Raw genomic sequence first — 12,152 nt, 5'->3', positions numbered from 1 at the left:
TTGATTATATTTTTTTATTATTGTATTTTAGTTATCTTCTAACGCTAAATCTGTCTCTCTTTTCTTTTATCTGCCGCACTTGAAAATAAAATTACAAACGAACACTCGATAATTAAACTAATTACAAAGAAGCATTACTTGAGCCGTGAAATATATAATTTTTAAATTTTTTAATCTACGAGTGACGTTCGTAATTTTTTATGCAAGCTAATTTTTTCATAGTGTCTGTTTGGTTTTTTTTTTTTTTCCGCGACTCACTTCAATCTACAAACAGAAAAAAAAAACTTTATTAATACAGTAAAATATAAAAATAAAATTAAAAAGTAGTTTTGCTTTAATATTCATATAAATATTTTAATGACATACTTTTTTAATAAACATATTCCTAACGCTTCGTTTCTTCACAAACATAAAAAGTATTTACATGATACAAAAATATAAAAAACGCGCATTTTAATAAGAGCGAAAATTTTTATTATAAAATTAAAAATAATATTTCTTCTCAAGTATTGAGTTTAAAATTTTTAATACATAAAAAAAAAAATCTAACGTTTTAATTAAAAGAAATTAATTGTTAGATAAACTAAATGTGACACTTTGATTATAATTTTTTTTAGCATTTAAGTTGTACTTTTTAAAATAAAAAGATTTTAAGCTTAAGTTATAGATAAGACAACGTCAACAGTGGCCGTCGCTTCCATTTATTCTCGTTTTCTATTTTAATTTATTACTTTTATTTTATTAAAAATTTGTTTAAATAATAATAATTTAATGCAAATATTTTGATTTAATAATAAATAATTAATAATTAAAAAAAAAAAAAACTAAAATAAAATAACGAGATTTTATGGAATATCGTCGTGCCAAAAAGCGTGTGAAGCATATTAAAAATGGTCCCGAAAATATTTTAGCTTTCTGAAGAGGTAAGGATATAAGTCACTCGTCGAACTGAGAAGCACTTCCAAGCTCTTCTCCAAGCACCCATTCCTTCGTTTATCACTGCGTTTGCTTAAACAAGGCATCCTTCCATAGTATCTGGATTATCGTAATTATTACTAAATGTAACATTTTACCAATTTATTCAACTACATATTTATTAAAAATGAGTAATGTCAATTAAATTTTTTTTAACTATTTCTAATATTCAGTAGATGTCTCAGAATTAATAAATATTATCAGTTATCAGATTTTAAATAATTCATACAGTATCGCTAACATTTTTTAAAAATCAACAGTAAAAAATCATTACTGTTAATATTATTATTATCAATCATATCGCATTACAATTTTATTTGATTAATAATGCTTGATAAATATATATTTTTGAAAGTCATCAATATCATCTAATAATAATAATAATCTTCATATATATTTACCGTTTTTTATCTTGTACGTTATTTTCTCATTATCGCGAGGTAGTGTACTATAGATTGTTCGTAGAAATCGTCATAAGTCATGACTTTTGTTAAAAAAGTCTCGTTTTAAGAAACAACATTGTTATTTCCCCTCTATTGCATTCCCTTTGTTATTATAACAATCATATCCTCTCTGGTCCATTTTGTTTGAAGGGTTGACTCGCTGCTCGTTTTCATCACAGGAATTCTCATCATTGAATTTAATTACAAGCATGTTTTATCACTTTGAAATAATTAATTTTTTATTAACTTGTCAATATAATTAATAATTATTAATATTATATTTTGGTCATTTGCAAAAAATTTGGTATTGTGATACCTCTTTAGACAAAAATTTATTGTGTGGTGGTTCTGAAGAAATTTATATTAATAGCCAGTTTTCCAGCCAGATGTTTTATTTGTTCGATATTATCGTAAAAAAAAATAAAACAATTATCGTATTCGATTCACAGTTCAAAAAACTCACCAACTGACAGCGCAACCGAATATTTATGGAAAAACTCGATACGTTTAAATTTTTTTTTTAAGTTCGTTTCTTTTTTAACTTTTAATACGTGTTTGATTTTTTTTACCATTTGATAAAAATATTACTATGTGAAATATTATATAGCTATTACCCGCCCGCTTCGCTGGGAATTTTATAGAATTGTATTTTTAGATCTAAACTTGAAATTTAATTAGAATATTATTTTGACTTTCAAATTTCAAATTTCATTAAATTAGCCTGTACCTTTTATCCATGCGATTATTCTAGCTTATATTCATTGTAACTTTCAATGTGCAATCACTATAACATTCGCGTGGCTTTTTTCCAAAAATAAATAATAATTGACACGAAGAAAAAAATTTTAAATGACAATTCGGAGTCTATAGAAGCAATAGCTTGAAAATTACAAATTTTGGTTGTTAATAGCCACCCCCGCAACCCCCTGTGGGGGTGAGATATCGTAAAATTCATTCATAGATTATTTTTACATCTCTTACAGAAGATTCTTACCAAATTTGGAATCAATAAGAGCTATAGTTTAAAAACTAAGAGAGGAATTTCTTAAAATTCGTTCTTATCTGACCTCTACATGGCAAAAGTAATATTCCTACCAAATTTCAAGTTTATATGTCTTATAGTTCCAGACATATCGGGATAATCTACATATACACAGAAAAAAAAAATTACTTGAATCAAAAAAATTTTTTTGAAGAATTTCATCTTTTTGATTTAAGTAAAATTCTTAAACTAAGAAATTTTTCTTGGTTTAAGTAAATTTTACTTAGCTCAAGAATTTCTTGTCTTGATTCAAGAAAATGAAACATTTAAAATTATTTTTTTCGTTCAAGAATTTTTTTCTTGATTCAAATTAATTTTTTTTTCACTGTAGATAAAAGACTGTTAGAAGAAATTAACTTACTTAAATATAATTTTCTAATTACTATGTCAATTTATTATGGAATAAAAACAAAGTCTGAAGAAATCGGTTGTGCATAGTTTTCTTTTAGCTCACAGAAGCTTCATTTGATTGTTTTATCACTGAAGAAATTTTGTGAACTGAATACGATAAATATTTTATGTAAAATATTTTGGATTTTAATTTAAATAACATTTTTTCTGATTAACATATTTTTGAAATCAATAAATGGAAAAAATAAACAATATTCGATAGCATTAAACTAGCTACTATATTATCAATAAATTAATTTAGCAAAGTATAATTTGTAATAATTTTACTCTGGGAATTCACGAAGTACTTCGGTGCATAATAAATTTAGTTGTCAATAGGATATCCAATATATTCAATAGAGTGAATAAAACACTGCTATTGGTATATGAAATTGTCACATGTTTTATTTTTTACAATATAAACCAATACAAATTTTTAAATATTAAAATTTTAATTATTTAAAATGTGATAAGACATGTTTGCTACAGTTAGTGGTTAGCCAATAGAATTTTAGTGATACACAACGCTTTTTTGACGTCAAATATCAAAGTGATAACTTTTATTAAACTTTGGTATGTTTTGTCAGAGTTATTACGCTGACAAACGTAGAATTAATATTTAAATTTGATATTTTATAAAAAATATCAAATTGAATGTTTGTATTTATTTATTTACAATAAATACATTAAAAAATTATTATGAAAAAAAAAAAAAAAAATAGAAAGACCTGCACCCTGAGATACACATCTTAAGATCCAAGAATTTATATAAATATATGAATCATATTAATATTACGATTAAATTATACAATATAATTTACACACACTAGAGTGCATACACATACTGTCAATGATATAATGCTGCATGCGGCAGACTTCGCTGAAGTATGAAGATAAAATTATTCAAAAGTAGGACTAGAAACTAATTTAGTTTAAAATTAGATAAAAACTATTATCTTCATGCTTTAGCATGCAAAAGCAGACCCTGAATGCAAAATTAACACAGCAGAAATATTTAAAAAAAATACAATAACAAAAAAATGAAAGCCTTCCAAAGTCGGTGATCTGGAATGGCTGAAAAAAATGAAGCTATGGTGAGACTGATTGTTTTTGGTCGGCACGACGAATATTTTCACAGCTGGACGAACTCAGGACGGAGGTTCAGCGTAGAGATCAGGAGATTCTTGGAATGTCCGCTAAGATGAAGACTCTCGAGGAACAGCATCAGGACTACCAGAGACATATTGCCGTACTTAAGGAGTCACTTTGTGCTAAAGAAGAGCACTATAACATGCTCCAAGCTGATGTAAGAAATTTTTCATCGTTTAATCTATTTTTTATTTTACTTCGATTAAAAATATTGAAAATAGTTCATTCTGAGTTTATAAATAAATTTTATTTTATTCTAACTTCAAATTCACTGATTTAATTTTAAAGTTACCATTTAAACTTTGTTAATTACTTATTCTTCATATATTCACAAACTTTGCTAATTTATTGTTATATATTCCATTCATTACACTCGAATTAATTTAATTTTATTTAAATATAACTGTACTAATTAATTTTATTTACATGTTAATTTAATTTTTTTTTTTTTTTTTTTTTCAAGCATCACAGTAACAATTGCTATAATTATATTTATACTTCATCGATTTGTAAGGAAACGAGATATGAGATAAAAAATTGAAACTTTTGTGGGGTTAAAAATAAAGTTACTAATATAAATCGTAAAATATCAAGCCCGAGTTGAATCCGAATATGGCTTTACCAAGAGACAAATCGAAGATGTACAGAATGAGGTCAGAGATTGGAAGTAGGTCATCAAAGTAATGCCACTGTGAATTTTTTCCAATCTTTATCTTTTACATTTATACTTATTTTTATACATCTATATCGTGAACCTAGATTTTCCTTTATACATAACTTTATATAAAATTTATCAGATCCTGTTAATCTTAAAGATGCGTTTATCTCGTTTTCAATAGATTGAAGAAATGCGACAAAGACTTGAAGAGAAGAATCGGCTGATTGAGAAGAAAACTCAGGCTGTATTGCAAGCACAACAGGAAAGAAATCGTATGAATACTGAGCTGACCGAGCTCAAGGATCATATGGATATCAAAGATCGCAAAATAAATGTTCTTCAACGAAAGGTGGGTTTTTTATTTTATTATCTATTATCTCTTAGCTATTTTCATCAGTATTATTATTATCATTTAAATCGAGAGATATTTTTACATAAAAGTAGATTTTTTTTTATATCAACTCTATGAATTTTTTTTGTAAGATGATTTTTTGTAAATACGTATGATTGATTGAGTGAGAAAGTATAATTTTAATTTCTTTTAATATTATTTTAAGTAATTTTGTTATTCTACTGTTATTGTTGTTGTATTCAAGTGTATGTAAAAAAATGTAATTACTGTTATTAAACTAGTATCACATTGATGGAAATTTAAATGAAAAATTGTCTTCTGGATAATATTGATATTTTTACTTTATTTATTATTTAAATCAAATAATTTAATAAATTAGTAGCATATCAATATTCTGAGACATATCGCGTTCCAGATACCGTATACCGGCAAAAGGTCCCGAAGAAAAGCCATAAGGGCGAACAAAAAAAAATTTTTTTTTTCGGGAATTACTTATTTTTGTATGAAACGTGCATAAATGCAAAAAAAAATTTTTCTTCAAACTAAAAATTTTTTTGGACTTGGAAAAAAAAAAACAGAATTTTTATTATACGCCCTTACGGCATCTGTAACGCGATATTATAAAATTTTTAAAGTATATTGGTTTTGATTTGCCCTGCGGGCTTGTCCTATTCGTAAAATTAAATACTGAATTTTTTTCAACTGATACTAATTTAATAACAATTAATTTGAAACTTCCACAAATACATAATTGCTTGTTAATAAATTATTTTCTTCTTACATTTTAAGTTTTATTGTTTATACTATAATTTATAATTATTTTTATTTTTGTACAAACATTGTAACTAGTTTTTAGTTTAGTAATATTAAGTATTTTATCGCTTTTATTTTAACTGCAACTCCATATTGTAGTCGACTGATTTTAACCATGTGGTTAATTTTTGGAAGGTATTCTATACTTTTACAGGTAATAAAAATTTACGCACAAGTAACCGATAATTTATCAAATTTCAAATATGTTTTGTATGATAAATGAGAATAAGAATATGATGTTCATTTTGTTAATAAAAAATACGAAACATGGTCAGTAAATAAAGCAACGGACTCAGTTATTAAAATAATTGAGTAAAGAAATATTACATTATAAATCAATAAAGTAAGTAAACTTTGCTGAGTAAATTTCATAAATTTAAACATTTCTTCTCGTAAATTTTTCTCTAACAAAACTTGAGTGCTTTTGTTTACTAACATAAAATTAGCTTTTTAATGATTTCTAATAAAAATGAATGGCTTAGATATTAATAACATCTTTGCATATACGCAGAAAAAAAAATTAACTTGAATCGAGAGAAAAATTCTTGAATTAAATAAAATTTACTCAAACCAAGAAAAATTTTTTAATTTAAGAATTTTTCTATTCAAATCAAGAACATGAAATTCTTCAAAATTATTTACAAAATTCAAGTAAATTTTTTTTTCTGTGCACGAATCTTCTATTTTATAATAAAGTACAAGTTAAAGAAGCTGATTGTACTAAATGAGAACTCTAATTGAATTTTTCATAATAATTGCGACATTTTTTTTTACTAATAAAAAATTTTAATATAGCAATTAATGAAATAAAGCTTGTCTTTTTCTTATTACCTAGATTGAAAACCTCGAGGACTTGCTGAAAGAAAAAGATAACCAAGTGGATATGGCGCGTGCACGTCTAACCGCGATGCAGGCTCACCACTGCAATAGTGAAGGTGCGTTGAGCAGCCTTGAAGAAGCTATTGGGGATAAGGAAAAACAAATGACCCAATTGAGAGAGCAGCGAGATCGTGCTGAACAGGAGAAACAAGAAGAAAGAGAACTTCACGAGCGTGAACTTGCTGAGTATAAGATGAAGATTCATGCTCTTGAATCCGAGGTATATTTAAAAAAAAAATTTTCTTCTTAGACTTAAAGACTCTTTGCCTAAATTTTCGAGACGTCCATAAAAACATTTTTACTAAAGTATATTTTTATTTTTTATTTTTCTCTCACAAAGGTCGAGAAGCTTGGAGCACGTTTGGAACGAGCACAAGCAGAAAAAGACCGCCTGGAGGCAAAACTAGAGAGTTCACAGTCTGAACTCGGCAAAAGTAAAGCTGAGTTGGACAAAGCAGCATCCGAGGTGGGCCGTAGCGGTGCCGACTGGGAGGCAGCCAAACAGCGACTTACTAGGCTGGAACTAGAAAATGAAAGATTACGTCATGATATTGAAAAATCGTCAAGTACATTTGGTAGAGGTACACTTAACTCCTCACAGGAAATGGATAGGATTCAAGAGCGTGCTGAAAAGTCTGCAGCAGAACTGAGAAGAGCTCAAGCTGAATTGCGAGTAACGCAAGCGGATAATGAACGAGCTCGAGCTGAAGCTGCTGCTCTTCAAGAGAAGGTTATTTTCACCGATATTTATTATTTTTATTATCACTTGTCTTTCAAATATTTACACTTTGCCTACTTGGGTTTAATTGCTTTTTTATTGCCTAGTCGGTATGAATTAAATGAAACTTTTTTTTTTTTTTTTTTTTTTTTTTTTTCCAATAAAATTTAGGTTGAAAAAAGTCAAGGTGAAGTATATAGGTTAAAAGCTCGACTAGAAAACGCACAGGGAGAACAAGACAGCTTGCGTGAAGAATATGATCGAGCACAGTCCACTGTTGCTAGATTACATTCTGAACGTGACAAAGCAGTGGCTGAGCTGGAAAAAGCGCGAGAAGAACTTGAGAGAACACAAGCGACTCTTGGAAAAGCTCAGCTGCAGCAAGAAAGGCTCCAGAATATGCTTGACAAAGCTCAGAGTGAAGCTGATAAACTTCAAGAACGGTTGGAAAAATCACAAACGGAAATAAGACGAGTAAGCATTTTTTAATCACAGAATTTAATTTATTTTATTAATATATTATGTACTTATTAAATTTTATTACTTAAATTAATTAATTCTTGCTAATTGAATGTAGTATTAAATGAGATAATCGAGTTGTGGTGGATTAATCAACAGTCGTTTTCTTTGACGATTTGATAGTATTTGTAAAAAAAAAAAAAAAATGTTCATTTTAGATGCAAATGGAGAAAGAAAAACAAAATTACGACTTTGATAATCTTCAAAGTCAATTGGACAAAGCCTTAGGACAGTCCTCAAGAATGCAAAAAGAAAGAGAAGCTATTCAATTGGAAGTCGATCGTCTACAGGATAAATATGAAAAAGCACAAGTATTATTATTGAATAATTTTAATAATGATAAAATAATTGTTAATTATGTTTGAATTTACATTTATATTTTTCGGTTAATTTCAGGTTATCGTTCAAAGACTACAAAAAGATCGCGACAGTTTGCAAGAAGAAGTATCGAAACTTCAACGAGAAAAAGATAATGCACTTTCTGAATTAGATTTAGTTAAAGATAGATGGGAAAAAGCACACAACTCTCATCAAAAAATATCGGTAAGTAATATTATGATTGTTATTAAAAATGAATGATAGTCATTTAAATTTATATGATTGCATAATATTATTTGTAGATGGAGCGAGATGATGCAATGACAGAGATTGAAATCCTTAAAGAAAAACTTGACAAAACCCAATACGCATTATCAAAAGCAATGGAAGAGCGTGAAAATACGAGCAAAGAATTTGAAAAACTGATGGCTAAATGCGACAGGTAAATAGAATGAAAATAAATAAATATAGCAACAATTTGTAATTGAACTAAAAATTGTGAAATTGTGAAAAATGTTTCAGATCTCAGAGTGAAGTGTACCGCCTTCAAAACCGAATAGAGGTAATGGAAGCAGAAAAGGATCGATTGGAGTTAGAATCAGAAAAGAATTCACATTTAGCTCTGAAGAGTCGTGAGGAAGCACGAAAAGCTCAAGAAGAATTGGCACGCGTACAAGAAATGTATGATCGTGCGGCACTTCAATTAGGTAGAACAAAAGAAAATGAAGAAAAGTCAAAGGACGATTTAGATCGTCTATCAGTAGACCTTGAAATGGTTCGTGAGAGGTACGAAAAATCACAAATAGAATTACGTCGCTTGCAAAATGAGCGTGAAAAACTAGTAGCGGATAATGAAAGAATAAGCTTCGAATTGGAACGAGCACACTCACAGCTAAGTAAAGCACAAGCAGCAACTGAAAAATCACAAGAAGAACTTCAACGTATGCAGATGGAAATAGAGAAATTGTATGAGAAACACGATCGACAGCAAGCTGAGGTACGTAAAGCACAAGCGGAAGCTGAACGATTGCGATCAGAAGCAGAAACAGCTCGTGAAGAGTGTGATAGATATGCCGCACGATTTGGTAAATATCAAGAGAGCCAAGAGCGTCAGAAGGACGAGCATGAGAGGGCTAAAATGGACGTCGAGAGACTGCGGGATCGACTGGACAAGGCGCTTGCGGAACTGGACAGGGCGAGAAAAGCTGAACAGGACGCATCAAGACTGCGAGCCGATTTAGAACGAGCAGAAGGAGTACGAGGTAAATACCAGTTCGAGCAGGAGAAATGGCAAAGCGAGGGTAGTAGGCTACAACAGGAACTGGAAAAAGTGAGGGAGAGGTTGGAGATACGTGAATCTGAGTTAAAACGTATGCAAGCTGCATACTCGGAATTAGAAGCTAAATTACATGAGGCTCAATTACAACTCGAGAGAGCACGTGAAGAAGCCAATAAAGCTAACTCTAATCAAGAAAAATCGAGGTCAGAAATTGAGAGGGCAAGAATTGAAGCTGAAAAAATACGTGATCGACATGATAAAATAAAAGCTAAGTGCGACGCGCTTGAGGCTGATAACGAGAAGCTCAGGGTTGAAATCGTGAGACTTGAAAGATTAATGCAAACTGAGGGTAAAACAAGGTCCGAGAGTGCCAGTATTGAAGTTGAACGGCTTAGAGCTAGTTTGGACAAAGCTATTGTAGCGAGAGATCAAGTTGAGCTTGAGGCAGGTAGATTGGCTAAAGAGCTTGAAAAATCACAAATGTTATTAGCTAAACACCAAGAGATTGCTGAAAGTGCTAAGAAGGAATACGAAAGAGTACTTAACGAGCTCACGACATTGAGAGAAGAAAGAGACACCCTGAGACAAGAGTTCCGACGTATCCAGCAGCAACAGCAGGTTATTGGTAATGAAGAGTTCGCGAAACTCCAACATGATCTTCAGCTTACGCTGCGTGAGCGTGACAAAATGGCAGCGATACTCGAGAACCGCGAGAAACACTCGGAGAAGATTGAGAAGATGCGCGAAAAATTGGAAGCCGAAGCGAAACAACTTCAAATAGAGCGTGACCAATTGGTAATACAATTAGAAAAGTCACAGGATATGTTGATGAACTTCCAACAGGAGTTGAACAGCAGTGAAACTGAGCTCGATAAACAACGCGAAGAAGTAAGACGTCTTCAGCAACAACAGCAGCAACAAGTACCTGATCGTGCTACCAAAGAAACTTTGGAAGCACAAATGCGGGAAGTTCAACGTCTTACTCAACAAATTCAAACACTCACGCAGAATCAAAACAAAGAACGCCAACGGGCTGAACAAGCTGAAAAATGTGTTCAAGAATTACAAAAACAAATCGCGTCGGCCGGAGCAACGTCTGCCAACGATGCGCAAGTTGAACAATGGAGAAAACTTTGCGAGACGGAAAAACAACGTGCCGATACTACGGAGAGAAACGCCATTGAATTACAGAAGAGAGTTCAAAATTCAGAGCGTCAACTTCATGCACAACAGCAGCAGATTCAGCAGATGCAGATGCATCTACAGCAGCAACAACAACAACAACAACAGCAAAATGGTGCCAGTGGACAAGAAGCTAATAAACTACGAAAAGATTTGGAGCGAGCACAAGAGGAAACCAAACAAGCGATCATCGAGCGCGAGCGACTACAGTCTCAACTTGAGATGCTGGTTCAGGAACTCGAAAGAAATCAGGTTAGCGGTTGTCTGGCAGACAAAAGCCTGATTATGTCGTTAATGACCTACGCAATTATTAAGTCTGTCTGCTCATGGCCTGTCATTACCAGCAGCGCAAAGATTTTAGAGAATTAAAAACATTTTTTACACTTACGCAACAATATATATTATTACAATTGGTTTATTCACCATCTTGATTGCACTTGCGCCTGCACACTTTTCGTCTTATCTTCTCCTCTATCTCTCTCACACACCAATATATTAATTCATTATAAAATATATATTTATTATATATATATATATATATGTATATATAAATATACCCACTGTTATATATATGTGTATATAAATATACGTAAATGCAAATCTACATCGACCACATATATGACGTCGCCTGTTCATCGTCATCATCTGCCCTCGTCGGCTGGACGAACTAGCTATTAATTTTATTTTTTCACTCTCTTTATACATCAACATTTTTATTATCTCTTTACTTTACTTTTTTTTTTTTTATCTATTATCACCATAAATCCATGTTTTTTATTCCTTTATTGTTCAGAATCGCTACTATTTTATATTTTTATCTCCATATACGCACTCGAATTTGGTGAAAGTAACGAGTTTTAATCTTGTATTTACTTTTTATTTTATTACTGATCAATAATTTTATAAACTACCTCGTTTCTATCACTATTTTCTTGGGAATGTAGCTTAATAAGTAGATTTTCAATTTTTGAACTATTTATTTATAATTATCAATTATTTATTTCTTCTTAATATTTTTTATTGATGTATTAATTTATGTTATGAATCATTATTAATGAAAAGGATTCAGTTATAAAAAATATTTAATTTAATATAAAATTAATGAAAAATTATTTGTACAAGCCAATTAGTATATAATTTCATTAGATAATAAACTTAATTATCGTATGTATATATTTGATTAACCTATTAATCAACTATGGATTATTAATTAATTTTGATTACTGATATGAACTTAATTATTAGAGTACGATTTCAAGATAATTAAAAGTTTGTAATAATATTATTTATAAAGTTATAAACGAACTTAATTATTAATGTACTAAATCCTTTTCTAATCAATAAGCATTAAAAAATTTTTTTGTTATGATTATTACTTTTATTATTATTATTATTATAAACGTAAAATGCATAATGTATGTACGTGAGTGTGAAT

The 12,152-nt window shown here is 29.9% G+C and overlaps 1 protein-coding gene across 7 annotated transcripts in view; it reads left to right on the top strand.

Annotated features, from left to right (window-relative positions):
- The window catches only part of Brp (ELKS/RAB6-interacting/CAST family member bruchpilot), a 61,366-nt gene that overhangs the window by 42,041 nt on the left and 7,173 nt on the right, over window positions 1-12,152 (top strand). For 6 of the 7 annotated variants that reach the window (XM_074245187.1, XM_074245218.1, XM_074245180.1 and 3 more), the window contains 9 exons: window positions 3,989-4,156; window positions 4,839-5,006; window positions 6,658-6,921; window positions 7,042-7,431; window positions 7,591-7,893; window positions 8,097-8,249; window positions 8,335-8,481; window positions 8,559-8,698; window positions 8,779-10,969. In XM_074245187.1, coding sequence (XP_074101288.1) covers window positions 3,989-4,156; window positions 4,839-5,006; window positions 6,658-6,921; window positions 7,042-7,431; window positions 7,591-7,893; window positions 8,097-8,249; window positions 8,335-8,481; window positions 8,559-8,698; window positions 8,779-10,969 — 3,924 coding nt within the window. Of the gene's footprint in view, window positions 1-911; window positions 924-3,988; window positions 4,157-4,838; window positions 5,007-6,657; window positions 6,922-7,041; window positions 7,432-7,590; window positions 7,894-8,096; window positions 8,250-8,334; window positions 8,482-8,558; window positions 8,699-8,778; window positions 10,970-12,152 lie in introns of all 7 variants that reach the window. The other variant, XM_074245211.1, reaches the window with a different exon arrangement.

This window comes from Cotesia typhae, unplaced genomic scaffold (genome assembly GCF_013202065.1).
Source record: "Cotesia typhae breed Kobodo isofemale line unplaced genomic scaffold, CoteBio_Ctyphae contig_11, whole genome shotgun sequence".
In the NCBI taxonomy this organism is placed as follows: domain Eukaryota; kingdom Metazoa; phylum Arthropoda; class Insecta; order Hymenoptera; family Braconidae; genus Cotesia; species Cotesia typhae.
The sequence above is the reverse complement of the archived record's forward strand: the minus strand, read 5'-3'. Positions and strand labels throughout refer to the sequence as shown.